The 15257-nt window shown below is 49.1% G+C and overlaps 1 protein-coding gene across 2 annotated transcripts in view; it reads right to left on the bottom strand.

Moving 5' to 3' along the window:
- DESI2 (desumoylating isopeptidase 2) overlaps window positions 1-14649 on the bottom strand; it is a 34486-nt gene extending 19837 nt beyond the window's left edge. Inside the window, exon 1 of one of the 2 annotated variants that reach the window (XM_036453631.2) lies at window positions 14391-14649. In XM_036453631.2, coding sequence (XP_036309524.1) covers window positions 14391-14432 — 42 coding nt within the window. In that variant the 5' untranslated portion in view covers window positions 14433-14649. The remainder of the gene's footprint in view (window positions 1-14390) is intronic. The other variant, XM_036453629.2, reaches the window with a different exon arrangement.
- Window positions 14650-15257: the final 608 nt, after the last annotated feature.

The following is a 15257-nucleotide window of genomic DNA, read 5'->3' as shown; positions in this document are numbered from 1 at the left end:
TCTTCTAAAGTAATTTTTCCTGATTACAAAAGTTTGCCAGTGGGCTTTTGGTTAATAGTATTTCAAGTTTTGTAAATGTTCTGTAAAGCCTTTTTTATTTCTTTTCAAGATGATGTAACCAGACATGAACACATGCACTAAAGCCAGGGGAGCCTAAGTCCTATTTCCATCTGTTCCAGCACAGCTATTCAACCCGCTTCCTCTCCTGCTCAAGTCCGTTTTGATAATAAATGTTAAGGTTAGTCTAAAGCTGGCTTAATTTAGGACTGTAAGTTTTAACAGCTCGTAAGCACAGTCCTGAACTCATCAGTGTGAGTACTCACAACTACATACTTACCTGCTAATACAAGGAAATGTATTTTGTATAAAGCTAAAGTTTCCTCCTCTTTATCAACCAGATTAATTTTCAACAACAAATTATTGTGCTTGCAAAAAGACCTAATTTTTAGGATCCACAAGCTACACACAGATTATGAATTAACTTAAACGAGAACAGATTTAAAAAAATATATATATATTTTATTGATTCTTTACAGAGAGAAAGGGAGAGAGATAGAAAGCTAGAACGTTGATGAGAGAGAAACATCGACCAGCCGCCTCTTGCACACCCCCTACCGGGGATGTGCACGCAACCAGTACATGCATGCCCCTGACTGGAATCGAACCCGGGACCTTTCAGTCCGCAGACCGATGCTCTACCACTGAGCCACACCGGTTTCGGGGGAGAACAGATTTTTAACTGTCAAACCAAGTATCCCTTGAATATTTTTAAGATTAAATCTATTTTATTCATAACCCACAGTTGATGAGAAATAGATGAGCAGGGTATTGTCATCAATTCCAGATCCCATTATCACATCTATGCCAGAAAACCCTCCTGTCAGCACTTGGCTTTAGTTGTGTCTGTCTGGGACTGGTATCAAATATGTTGGCAAAATCCTGAAACTTCTTCTAAGGCTACTTGTACTTGACCATTCCCTTGGATTGGGCTCTAAGCTGCATGAGGTCTGAGACTGAGGCTTACCTACCTGTGCTTCCTCCTGATGCTTAGGTATCACATTATTCTAGTTAGACCACCGAATACCAAGAGTTGAAATGTAGCAAGGAGTTTATAAGCCTATTTCTTTGTGTGTGTTTTTAAATTACAGATAGATATATTTTAACTAGTGGCTTGGTGCATGAAATTCGTGCACATTAAAAGGGAATTAATTAGAGGAAATAATTTAATATTGATATTTGCCCTTTCTCTATAATAGAAGTATCAGAGATGAAAGAAAATTAGTAAAATGTATGAAAACCTTCCTCCTGTCAGAGCCTGGGACGCACCCGGGGGACTTAGAATCAAGTTCCTACCCACCACCTGCACATGCTTCGAAAACACGGGAGACCCAGACCCAGCCGGCCCCATCCCCATCAAGCCCCTCTGGGCAGGGGGCGCAGCCTCTGGACCCCCGCCCGGCGCCAGATGGAGGGGGGCACAGCCTCAGGTCCCCTATCAAGCCCCACTAGGCTTCAGGTCCCCCAGCCTGGTGCCAGGATGGGGGGCGTGGCCTGAGGTCTCCGTCCAGCCCCGCAGGAGTGGGGCGTGGCCTGAGGTCTCCCGGCTCAGTACTGGGGCAGGTGGTGCAGCCTGAGGTCCCGTCAAGCCCTGCCAGGTGAGGGGTGCGGCCTGAGGCCCCCTGGCCTGGTGCTGGGGTGGGGTGTGTGGCCTGATGTGCCATGCAGCCTCAGGTCCCTGCTGTTCAGTCATGACACTACGGCGTCCTGGCTAATTTGCATATTCCTCTATTATATAGATAAACATATATACACTGAATTGCCAGATTATGATGATCTCTGAACGCATAATAATCTGGCCACTGTGTGTGTGTGTGTGTGTATATGTGTGTGTGTATACATTAGAGGCCCAGTGCATGAATTCGTGCATGGGCGGGGTCCGGCCAGCCTGGCCTGTAGTTGGGGGGGAGGGTATGGGCAGTTGGACAGCCTGCCTGCTGGTCAAACTCCTGGTCGAGGGGACAATTTGCACATTAGCCTTTTATCATATAGGATATACACTGAGTGGCCAGCTTATTATGCGTTCAGAGATCATAATAATCTGGCCACTCAGTGTATATTTTAACTGTTGACAGTATTACAGATCTCTCCTGCTTTTTCTTTGTATTGTCCTTAATTGTGACCTATGGAAAAGAGCCTGTCCATTTTTTTACTCACTCCAGAAATACTTCCTGAACACCTACTATGTGCCAAGCACCAGCAAAATAGACGTGAACATGAAGGTCCTGTTCTCAGGGAGCCTGCATTCTTGAGATATGTCCTGGAACCTCTCAGGGCTCCTGAAATCATTACGGTGGGTCACACCAGCATTATTTCAAATGAATAAAAATTACGGTAATGAGATCGAACTAATGAGAGGACATCACACAAAGCAAGGTGTCTCCTAACATTTGTTTCAGGACTGTGTGTGTGTAATGGGTGTGATGTAAAATGACTTCTTGTTGGTCCAGGATAAAACTGAGAAACACTATTCCAGAAGGACCTGTGAGTTTCAGTTTAAATTTCACTTCATTTTATTTTTAATCAAAAATTCTTTTTTCAATTATAGTTTACATTCTACATTAATTTGAATTAGTTTCAGGTGTCCAGCACAGTGGTTAGACAATAAATCTCATTTTAAAGGTTTACTTGCTATAAAGCAAGTTAGACAACTTTGCTTCCATAAAATGTATGCACGCCTGCCATGTGTCAGGGACTGCTCGACACTGGAAACAGGATGACCCATTCCCAGTCCCCATGTGGAGGAGCTCATTAAGAATGCAAGCAATCACAGTTTGATAGGTGTTAAACAGAAATCTGTGCAAATATAGTAAATCAATAACTCATTTTTTTGGATGCCATTCAAAAATAAACCACACTTTCACTTATTTTGTTTTTCATAATGAGAACAGTCCATGTAAAATAAGTAAATCACATTAGGGATGTTCAGGCAAATAATACGCCCGACATTACATAATGAGTGGCTAAGCTATGTAAGTGAGGCCCAGGTTTCTTAGCCTTCACCCACTCTTGTTTTTGTCACGTATCTTGTTTTATCTATTTCACACTAGAGGCCTGGTGCACGAAATTCATGCGCTGGGGGCAGGGAGGGACAGGGTGTCCCTCAGCCAGGCCTGTGACCCCTCGCAGTGCAGGACCCCTCGCTCCTTCCTGCCCGCCTGCTCCTGCCCCTGCTCCTTAGCGCTGCCAGAGTCTAGAGAGGCTCCTGTCACTGCCATTACGCTCGCAGCCGGAGCCTAGCTGCTAGCTGAGCAGCCCTCCCCTGTGCATGGGTAGGGTCCAGCCAGCCTGGTCGAGGGGACAATTTGCATATTAGCCTTTTATTATATAGGATATACACCGAGTGGCCAGATGATTATGCATTCAGAGATCATAACAATCTGGCACTCAGTGTATAAAGAAATAGTTTAGGGCCAGGCCCGGAGCAGCGGCTGCCAGGCTAGGAGCGGCCAGGCCCGGAGCAGCCGGGTCTGGTGTGGCCAGGCCTGGGAGCGTCCAGGCCCGGAGCAGCTGGGCCCAGAGCAGCCGGGTCGGGTGCGGCCAGGTCGGGAGCAGAGGCAGCCAGGTCCAGAGCAACTAGGTCGGGAGCGGCGGTGGCCAGACCTGGAGCAGCTGGTTGTGGAACGAACCAGAGCAACAGAGGCCAGGCCCGGAGCAGCCAGGCCCGGAATAGCTCGCTCCTCGCCTGCCCCTGCCCCACGGCTGCCTCTCAGACATGGCTGGAAACTTTTGCGGGAACTTGAGGGTCTGCTGAATCAAGTGATGAAGGCTTAGATCTGAATGTGTTGAGTTAGTATAGGGCTGGGGTGTTGATCTGTGAGTGCCTTGGGTGGGGCCTGGATGGGGCTGGTTGACCTATTTGGAAATGTCTTTTGTGTGAAATGTATCATTGGGCATATGGTGGTATTATTGATATGAGAAAATGCTAAGTAACTGATTTACTATTGGGGAAAGGGAGGGAGGAAGAGACTGAACATAAACTGCACCTATGGATGAAGACAATGGGGGATGGAGAGGGGGCGGAGGGTGGGGTGGGAACCTGGTGGAGGGGGGAAGAAATGAGGAACCTTTGTAACAATATGAACAATAAAGATTGATAAAAAAAAAGAAAAGAAAAAAAAGAAAGAAATGTTTTAGGGCAATGGTTGGCATGAAGAAATCATCAAAAATGGTAGCTCTTATTTTGGGAAGATTCAATATTGTGTAAATCTATCAATTATCCTAAAAATTATTCACAAATTTAATGTCATTACACTTAAAATTACAGTGAGTTTTTTGAGAAATTGATTCCAAATTTTATTTGAAAAATGAATGTGAGATAAAGTTCTGGGAAACCTCCATCCCCAGATAACAAAACACACTGCAATACTGTAATTAAACACCTAATAAAGGTGCAGGAAGAAGTAACTAAATAGATGAACAGCAAAGAAAGTCAAGAAACAGACTCAGATGGCGCTGATGATTTAGCAGGGGACAAATGTGGCCAGTACTTCCCATTAACCAGGGGCAATGGATCACACAATGAACAGTGCTGGGAAGACTGGCTTTCTACTGGAAACAAAGGCAGGCTATTTGTATCATTTTAAACGTCGTTCCTAGGGACGACATGAAGCTGAAAGGTCACAGACAACAATAGTTTTGGCCACATGCAATTTTCAGCTCTGTAAAGCAAAGGACCCTATAAACCTACTTAACAAGCTTACAAGGGGATTTTAATTTATTTACTGTCATTTCATAATTTATGCCTTTACTTGTCTTCATTTTATACTTGTCTTTTTTGTTTTCTCTCTTACATCACGTGGACTATATTTTCTCTTCTGTTTCCCCTCTAGATCTGATTTTATCCCAACAATACTTCCATTTACATGAAAAAAAAAATTACACCCCACTCTGATGGACTTTCCAATTCCAACAAGAACCAATTGTGCCTACTGGGTTAGTGCTTATGTAGGATGCTATGCTGGATGCTGCTCTCTCTCCCCCCCCCAAGGCTTGGAGAATATAACCTGAGACTTCGTTTTTCGTGTTTCACACCATGTTCCTTCTCTCTGAAGAGGAATTCTGGGTACTGGCATTTTTAAACCTTATATCCATTAGGCTGCATCTATAGTAAACAAGTATGGGTGCCCAGCGGTGACTCTTTTATACTGTCACCGCTTTCTCAGTGGCCTGTCACCTCCGCAGGCGCCTGCATGGGAATGACATGGAGAAGCAGGAGCATCCAGAAGTGGCTGCCCTCACTGCACACAGCGCTGTTTCACTGGGCGCTGCTGTCACGCGTGAGGAGCCTGAAGTAGCTTAATTCTGTTCCCTTCTGGTAACTTCTCTGCCTGTGCGTATGTGTGGGTTTCTGCTTTCTCCTTGAAGTGTGGAAGTTAAGCCAGGCTCTGGCTCGATGTTCCTAGCGTTAAGACAGTCTGCCTAGCACTTCTGGAGATCAACACTGACCCTTACACTCAGGTTCTGAGAGGCTTGCTAAATCTCGCTGTTTTCTCTTCAGTTTTCAGTCTGTCTGTTCAGTAACTCCTTCCGGTTATAGTTTTAAATTCGGCAATGGGCCTTTCACCTTGGGAATGTATCCTAACCTCAGACTGGTCCTTTCTGGATGCTGCCTGCTGTTATTTTCAATGATCTCATTCATCGACGTGCGAATATAATTCATGAATTCCCCCCAAAACATCCTGATTCTTGCTGTACATTTCCTTAAGAGGCACGTGGGCCAACTAATCCGCTGTGGTGCTTACCTCTGCCCAGAACATTCTCTCCCTGGACGTCCCCGGGCAGCCTGGCCCTTTCCGGAATGCCCGCTGCGGAGGCCGTTCTTGGCCACATGCTCGGACCTGCACCCACTGTCCTGCCCGCCCCTGCCTCAGGCTCCTCCTGAGCCGCCTGTCACTCAGCATACCATGTACCTTCCTTCTTTATTAAGCCTATTCTGTTCATAGACGGCTCAGATACAGGAGTTGGGCCTTAACTTATTTAACTACTTGATGTATTTTCTGGATAAATATTTCAAAAAGCAAAAATAAATAAACAAATAAATAAATACATCATACTTTTATCTGGGGTGGGGGTATTATAGAAAAGATGCCAGTTCTTTCTAAATTAACTTATAGGTTTAGTCCAATTCCAATTTAAAACTAATTTATGTGTGTGTGTGTGTGTGTCTGTATATACACACACACAGAGAGAAGAACTGAAAACAGGGACTTGGAAGAGATATTTGTACACTTATGTTCACAGTAGTATTATTTACAACAGCCAAAAGGTGGAAGTAGCCCAAATGGACATTGTCAAATAAACGGCTAAACAAAATATTTATCCCATACAATGGGATAAATATTATTCAGTCTTAAAAAGACAGAAGCTGACACATGCTAAAACATGGATGCCCTTGAGGACACTGTGCAGAGTGAAATAAGCTATGAAAAGACAAGTCCTGTACAATTCCACTTATAAGGGCACCCAGTCAAACTGAGAGGCAGAAAGCAGAATGGAGGCAACCAGGAGGTGAGGGCGAGAGGAAACTGGGAGTTGTTTAGTGGATACAGTTTCCGTTTTGCAAGATGGGCGAGAGGAAACTGGGAGTTGTTTAGTGGATACAGTTTCCGTTTTGCAAGATGAGAGATTTCCGGGGGTTTGGGGCACAACAACTTGAATAGCACACACACTACTGATCTATACAGCAAAGATGGGTTAAGATGGTAAACTGTGTGTTTTGACACAATTTAAGAAAATAAAAAGATTAAAAAATGTATTGTTTCCAGAGAGCCTTATAAAGTATTCATAGAAAAGGAAGTGAATAACAGTCAAGAAAACTTGGGAATATTAAACAAAGGAAGCTGGCCTAGCCACATACTAAGATATGCTGTGAAACTGTAACAGTTAGAATAGTGTAGTGATGAGTAATTGCAAGAATTCTGTATGGCAAGAATTTAGTATGATAAGGATGACATCACGATTTAGTGAGGCAAGGCTTTTATTTCAAACTGGAGACCTGATGCAAGAAATTCCTGCAAAGGAGCCTGACCTCAGTGGATAGAGCATCAGCCTGCGGACTGAGGGGTCCCAGGTTCGATTCCCGTCAAGGGCATGTACCTTGATTGCGGGCACATCCCCAGTAGGGAGTGTGCAGGAGGCAGCTGATGGATGTTTCTCTCTCATCGTTTCTAACTCTATCTCTCTCCCTTCCTCTCTGTAAAAAATCAATCAAATATATTAAAAAAAAAAAAGAAAGAAATTTGTGCAAGGGGCTCAGCGCTCACAGCCCCGGCTTCTGGAAGGTCGTCCGGAAGGTTGTTTGGCTGTCTGGTCTAATTAGCATATTATACTTTTATTGTTATAGATAATGTGGGCTCAATTAATTAATTTGTGAGTTAATGTTTTGGAGCTAGGGAACATCAGAGATATACCAAAACACAATCTGGATAAACTGAAGCATTTTCATGTATCTCATTTCCCTCTATTATTTTTCCTTCCTTATACTTTAAGACTATTTTGGCAGTTTTCCCTTTAAATTCTATTAACCAACTGGGTGACAATAATGTTGCTTTTTAAAAATTTAAATAATCTTATAGAAAATCTGACAGTCAACAAATGCTAAGTACATCCTCTCTTAAGAAAAATGCATTTAATAAAAGAAATCTCCTAAGACAGAAGCTCTTCTTGGTCCCGGAAGATATGTAACTCCTGTTCTATTCAGTTCTATGTTGTTAACGTCTCGTCCTCAGCGTGACCTTGGCCGAACACACTACGCACTGCAGGCCGAGGGCCTGTGCTCACCAGCAGGCGTGGACCCGCACGTCTGCGTATTGCCAGTCACAAAAGGTTTCCACACTCTATTTTCCGAACACTTCACATTCTCCAATGTAAGCTAAAATTTATCCACGCCAAGTCAGGGCTGTGGAAGGAACACTGCACACATCGGGGTTTACACACCTTTCATAGGCGTGTGGAGCAGAATGGCTCCCTACGACGGGGCACTCCGGCCCCCAAACCCGCGGGTGTGTCCATGATGTGCAGAGGGACGTGCAGACGTAATTAAAGTTAGAGGCCTTCAGACAGGAGCTTGTCCCGGAGCATCCTCTGGGTCCCTCTAATGACATAGCCTCTAACAGGAGAGGACTTGCTGGGGGGAGGGGAGGATAGGTGCGGCAGGAGGGGGGCAGACAGGTGTGAAGAGGGGGAGGGCTCACTGCACTTCTGCTGTGAGGTCTGAAGATGAAGAAGGCGGGCCTGGCTCTCCTCGCTGACCCCAGGCCTCTCCCCCATTAGGGCTGCAGCATCGTGGCCCGGCCCAGGGAGCAGGGAAGAGGAAGAGACCGGAGGAGGAGGAGATGAAGTTGGACAGGCGAATACAGTTCCTCAGTTCAGTGCCTTCCCTGTCCTCCCGAAGCCCGGGGCCACAGCGGCTCCTTCCCGGGGAAAGCCTCTGAGCGCCTTCCCCCGCTGCTGCCCCTTCAGCCCAGTGCACCACTCCTTTTCCTCTGGGATTCCCCTGGAGCCCCAGGGGAAATGCAAAAAGAGGTGAGCGCAGGTACCAGAAACATGAAGCAGCCAGCAAGGAGTGAGACCAGTCTTACAACTTCGAACAACTGAATTCTGGGGCAGCCCCAGTACCCTGCCCCCTCTCCTCTCCCCCCCCCCCCCCCCCCCAGCCAGGCAGGCTGACACAGCCCCAGCAGTGACCGCCCAGCCCACCGCCTTCTGATCCACAGGAGTGAGGATAGCTGGGCTGAGTTTCTGGAGTTTCTTATGGCAGCAATGGAGAACAATACACACCGCGAGTGAATTCTTTCCTCACTTCATCTAAACCAAAAAAATAAAAATACAGATGCTCCACGGATAATTAGGAGGACAGACTGATGACTGTCCTCTTTTTTAATTTAGCTAGACCAATGGTTGGCAAACTCATTAGTCAACAGAGCCCAATATCAACAGCACGATTGAAATTCCTTTGGAGAGCCAAAATTTTTTAACTTAAACTGCTTCTAATGCCACTTCTTCAAAATAGACTCGCTCAGGCCATGGTATTTTGCCGAAGAGCCACACTCAAGGGGCCAAAGAGCCACATGTGGCTCTCGGGCCGCAGTTTGCTGACCATGGAGTTAGGACTCATGCGTCAGTTTCTATGTCAAGTGGTGGAAATGGCTCTGGCCCAATATGCATACTTGGTGCAAGAAGATTAAGTCTACAATAGTTTCTACTAACTAGTAAATCGTGTTAAATTCAGGACTGACGATGTTTTCGGAAAGATTGTGTTCCAAGGAATGACTAAGATCCAACTTCAAAAAACAAACATTTAAAAACATTTCCTCAGCCTAGTCCCATGATGCTTAAAAAAACTGACACAGAAGAATAGTTGATATTTCTTCTCTCATTCCCATGATCCTCCCTTTCATTTGGTCACCCTACTCCAGTAATAAAGCTAGAACCCAGCAGTACACCAAGTACAAGGGAAAAAACACAGAAGTAGATATTTGGCACAAACAGAGGGAGATCAGATGACCTTTTCATGCTACTTCAGTGTTGACGCCATCCCTGGTAAAAAGGCCTCATTAAAACCCACTCGGTGGTAAACGTTTACTACAGAACACCTGTGGTGACGGGCCTGTGGCAGACACTGGCCCAGAAGATGCTAGTAAGGAACTCAGTCTTGTGGGATCCACAGAATCACAGGACACGCAGGGACGGAGACAGGTGGGCAGGCCGAGGGCACAGACGTTCACCCATGTGAGGAAGGCTAAGCGACAGCCAGAAGGAGCAGGAGGTGCCGCTGATTGTTTCTGAACAGGACATCTCAAACAGAAGGCCCAGCATGTGCAAAGGCACTGAGGGGTGCGCTAGTACAGTGCAGCCTGCCTGGAAACGGAAAAACTTTCCTTGTGTGAGCAGAGAGTGGACAGGGCGTGTGGGAACTCGCAGGGGATTCGTACGTGGTTACATCATAAGTCAGGGAGCTGTTAGATCATAGAGGGCCCTGGACTGTATCCTGTAGGTGATTTTAACACAAAAATGCCACAATCACTTATGGTTCAGTAAGATCCCTTGGGTAACAGAAGGGAAGATGAGTTAAAACGAAGTAATCCCCAAAAATGACACTAGTAAGAAGGCTATTATATTACTACGCAAACAGATAATTTGAACTTGAGAAGCAGCAGTGGAAATGATGATCAGGTGACCACTTTAAAGAACACTCAGGAGTCCAGCTTCGGGCCCCCATCTTAGAGGAAAGGCTGGGGAGGAGAGAGGAAGGGGCAGGGGGAAAGAACACTCAGAAAATAAAGGATGTGCTAGACACCATAGGTCCCAGCTAACTGCCATTTCCAACTCCCTGCCCCCTCCCCGTAACCCCACAGAGCCGAGGCCAGAGGACCCACGTGACAGCTGTGGACAGTCTCTGGGAAAGCTGTCTATTGAAATGGGAGGTGCAGGCAGACAGGCCTGCTCACCTGTCTGCCTTCCCGTCCTGACAGGGTAGGGTCTGGGGTGCTATGATGTCATTTTCCAACTCCGAGGGGACAACACAGAAGGCAGCGCCGAGGACAGCGAGCGCAAGTGTGGAAGTCCAGGTCCCGATGACACGCCGAGCCACGGGCCTACCCCAGGTCTGTCTATTTGTGGACTTAAGATCCTTATCCTTCCAGGTTAAGCCACCGATTATCAAGTGGTTCCTTCCAGCAAAATCAACCAAACAAAACAGACAGGGTCTGTGACTTAACTGACTGCTTGTTTGCAATGGAGAGGAACTTAGTTTTATTCCCAGGGTTCTGGCTTGGAAGCTGAGCTAGTTACAAAAACCATTTCCACAGAGAGGTGCGGGCTGTGGGAGTAAAGGGGAAGGGTCTGCTGTGGGAAGGAGGGGAGGGAAAGGCTGTTACTGAGCGTGTTGCTGCAGAGATTATGGAATTATTTAGGTGAAGGACACGATCTGATGAACTGCTGAGCTGGGAAGTCAGAGCCTGACACGCCTGCAGGGCCTCAGCTTTCCTGGCGTCTAATGGAGGGGACGGGTGCGGGTGGGGGGTTCAAAAGAATGGAGCAGACCAAATTTCCTTATTTGAAGAGTTCTAGGAAGTGTGTTTATTTTCTATTAAGACTTTGGAGATGTACAGATACTATTTAAAAACAGGAAGAATAGCCAAAACCGGTTTGGCTCAGTGGATAGAGCATCAGCCTTTGGACTGAAAGGTCCCAGGTTCGATTCCGGTCAAGGGCATGTACCTTGGTTGCGGGCACATCCCCGTTAGGGAGTGTGCAAGAGGCAGCTGATCGATGTTTCTCTCTCATCGATGTTTCTGACTCTCCACTCTTCCTCTCTGTGAAAAACCAATAAAATATATATTTAAAAACAAACAAACAGGAAGAATATCAATAAAGTATACTTAAAAATAAAAATAAAAACAGGGAGAAAATTGTTTGACAATCGACAAACATCATCACACTAATGCATATGCTGGTTTTATGAAAATTCATTAGTAGCCAAGATAACACGAGAGCACATGACCTGGAACTACGATAGATGAAGGGCTTGTGCTAGAGTGACTACACCCAACTGTCCCAGCAGCGAAATGATCTGATCATCTGCTTGCCAATGTGGGCCAGTCAGCTGGGAGTATGGGGATAACCTCATTCCCAAGACTCAGAGTAACCCCAGGACATGTTTCATTGGGGGCAGGTTACCCTCCCCCCCAATAAAACATGTCCTGAGAGAAACATAATCACCGAGAAGGTGGCGGGCAGTAATTTACAGCGTGGTCACGAGGTGACGTCAGGGGGATGCTGCTCCTCCTTCAGGGAGGACGGTCACACAGGTGATCCGCACCAGGCAGAGTTAGGGGAAAGCAATGACCAGCAGCTCCCACCTGGCAAACAGGAGCAGGTGGCATCTCACAGCCAAGAGGCACCGGAGGCATGGCAAGAGGCCCCTCAACACAGTGATGATCAGCGCATGTTTACCACAGCCGACAGCAATCCTCACCAAGGGGCCCAGAAGGAGCAGGGAGCACTTTCAAAGATAAAGAACATGCCCTTGACATCAACCAAAAGGACTCAAAAGCCAATCCGGAGTTGAGCATAATAGACACATTTGCACCTCAACCCACTTAATTCTAAAACGCAAGTCATGCTGCTCTGGACCACAACTTTAAGTGGGTCCCCCTGGCTCACAGACACCCCCCCCCCCCCCCCCCCGGCCCAACCCTTCATTCCAGCCCCAAACTAAGAAGAGTTCTCATCAGACTTTCAGTGTGTCTCCTTTCCTGTATCCTACCCTCCTGTTCTTCTGGACCAGCTGCTGCTTCCAAATCCAGCCTGTGCTTCCTGCTCCTGCCATCTCCCCACCTGCCGGCCTCCAGTGTCCCCTTACCTTTCCCTGTCTCCTCACCCACAGCCTGGTGGAGCCCGTCCTTCACTTCTGGCTATGCTCTTATCCAGATCGTGCTCTTCTACTCTGAGTTGTTACTACTACTGCACCTCTCCTGTGACATTCTCAACTCCTTAAACAAGGACAACTCATTGGACAGGGTCATACTTCCGTAATTGTAGATTGCTGAATTAGTGACATGAAACAACCGAGGCCCCCAAAAGAACATCAAAAGCAAGTTTATCAGAAGCCTAATAATTCAATTCTTGACCATTTTGATACACAGTTATATTCCTCTGCAAAGCAACATATAAGAAATGAGAAACGGGAATTGGTGGAGATAATGAATCAGACGGCGGCCTGGAAATTCCAGCCCCTCCCTGCTCTTAGTTACCTGGGCAGGTTTCACTTCCTCTTTCTCCACCTGCTTTCTCGCTACCAAGGTGAAGTGAGGAACTAGTTAACAGTACTAATCTCTTAGGACAGTGCGGCAAACTCAGTAGCCAACAGAGCCAAATACCAACAGGACGACGATTGAAATTTCTGTGGAGAGCCACATTTTTTAAACTTAAACTTCTAACGCCACTTCTTCAACATAGACTCGCCCAGGCCGTGGTCCTTTGTGGAAGAGCCACACTCAAGGGGCCAAAGAGCCACGGTTTGCCGACCACGGTCTTAGAAATATTGCTCCCTTTAAAATATAGTGGTTTCGGCCCTAGTGGGTTTGGCTCAGTGGATAGAGCGTTGGCCTGTGCCTAAAGGATCCTGGGTTCGATTCTGGTCAAAGGCACAATGCGGGGTTGTGGGCTCTAAGCTCCGTGTGGGGCGAGCAGGGGGCAGCCAATCAGTGATTCTCTCTCATCACTGATGTTTCTCTCTCTCTCTCTAGCCCTCTCCTTTCCGCTCTGAAATCAATATATAAAATATACATATTATACATATATATGTACACACATATATATACGTATATATGTATATATCCCTACTAAGTGCCAAATATAGGCCATGAAGAAGAAAAAATAAAATTTAAACCTAGAGTTATTTCTTAACCAGCGACACCAGGCCATGTTTTCTAGGATCCCTGGTTCCCATTCTTCTCTGGAAAGTGATCAAGCTTCAGGCTCCTAAGCACATTATCCTCCAGGCTCTTAGTGGACTCAGTTGAGAACCCACCTCCGGCCCCAGGCGGCCGCCAGGCCCTCCCTCCAGCCCTCCCTCCTCCCCAGGACGCGGGGGAGAAAAAGTTCAGGTCTGGGGCTGGGAACCGAGACCTCTGACCTCGAGGACCTGGGCTCTCCTGCACACACAGTAATGGAGGGACTTTCTCAGGTGCCCAGCCGCTTCCAGCCAACTTCAGGACAAACCGTCCACGACAAAACCAGCTCATCGCCAAAAGCAACCAACCAGGCACCGACCGGGAGCCCCGGCTGCGCTCTGCCCGGGATCCAGGCGCCCGGGCCGGGCCGGGCTGGCTCCCAGGCGGGGTGCCCCGCTCCCGGTCCCGCCTGACACCTGTGGCATCCCCCGGACGGGGTCCCCGGCTCCGGGAGAGGCGCCCCCTCCCCTCCATCGGATGTTTCTGCACAAACGCCCCGGCGGCCAGGGGCGGGCTCCGGGCGCCTCCGGAGGGACCGGCCCGGCCCCCGACGGCGGGACTTTCTGGACGGACTTTCCGGGGGGCGGGCCGGGGGTGCTGAAGCCTGGGGGTGCTGTGCCCGGAGCAGGGTGGTCCGGCGGACCCGAGAGGGATTGGGGGGGAGGCGCCCGGGGCACCTGGGCTGCGAGTCGGAGGTCGGACCCGCGCCGAGCGGGGGCCCAAGGGCAGTTCATGTCGCCCCGGGCCCCGCCGACACCCTCGCCCTCGGGGATTCGGAGCCACGGCTCCCCTCCCCCACCCTCCGGCCTCCGCGGGGGGCGGCCTCCGCGGGGCCCGGGTCCGAGGGGCGCGGGCCGGGCCGCACTCACTCACCATGTCGTACACGTTGAGCACCACCAGCTGGTTGGCCCCCATCCTCCTGCCCGCGGCCGCCGCCTCGCCCCCCAGCCGCTCGGTCTCCGCCGCCCCGCCCCGCGGCCGCCTCAGGGCCCGAGCCGGGCACCTACGCCCGCGGCAGCCGGCGCAGGGGCATCGGGAGGCCGGGCCGCTCCAGGGCGCCGCCGCCGCCGCCGCCGCCAAGACCTCCGCGCCGCCGCCGACGGGGCCGCCGACTGCTGGCCGCCCGCTCCGGGCCCAGGCGCCTCCTCCGGGCGGCAGGCACGTGGGGGAGGGCGGGGCCTGGCGAGGGGCGGGCGCCGGGAGCTCCGAGGGCGGAGCCGGCCCGGCGCCCGAGCCGGGCCCGCCTGCGCTTCTCTTACCGCCGCAGCCGCACCTCGGGCCTAAAATGGCGCAGCCTCCCTCCCCCGCCCCCCCGCGCGTCTCTCCACCTCAGGGAGAGGAGTTCCAGGGAAACTACAGTTACCAGCATGCAGTGGGGCTCACCCGCTGCGTGCCTAAGCGCGGAGGCGGGGTCTCAACTATTACGGTCCTTCGTCGCGGGGTTCTTGCCAAGCCTTGACTACAACTCCCAGCATGCTGCGCGGGTCCCGACCCTATCAGACTAGGGCTTCCCGGGAGACTACAGTTCCCAGCATGCAGTGCTTGGGGAATCTGCGCCTGATCCTTTGCGGCCCGCCCTTGACTGCGGTGTGAAGTCCTCGACGTTCGGTCCCTTTTCATTGGTCCTGGTGATGCTAGTTTTGTCCGTGGAGCCCTGGTGAAGATAACGAAATGTGGCAAAAGACCGCAGCAATGACCTTGTTTTCCAAATCCCTCTTTTTTTTGTTGTTTTTTTTTTGC

Source organism: Pipistrellus kuhlii, unplaced genomic scaffold (assembly GCF_014108245.1).
Source record: "Pipistrellus kuhlii isolate mPipKuh1 unplaced genomic scaffold, mPipKuh1.p scaffold_m20_p_25, whole genome shotgun sequence".
Classification (NCBI taxonomy): domain Eukaryota; kingdom Metazoa; phylum Chordata; class Mammalia; order Chiroptera; family Vespertilionidae; genus Pipistrellus; species Pipistrellus kuhlii.
Note: the sequence above shows the minus strand (reverse complement) of the source record. Positions and strands in the feature narration are given on the sequence as shown.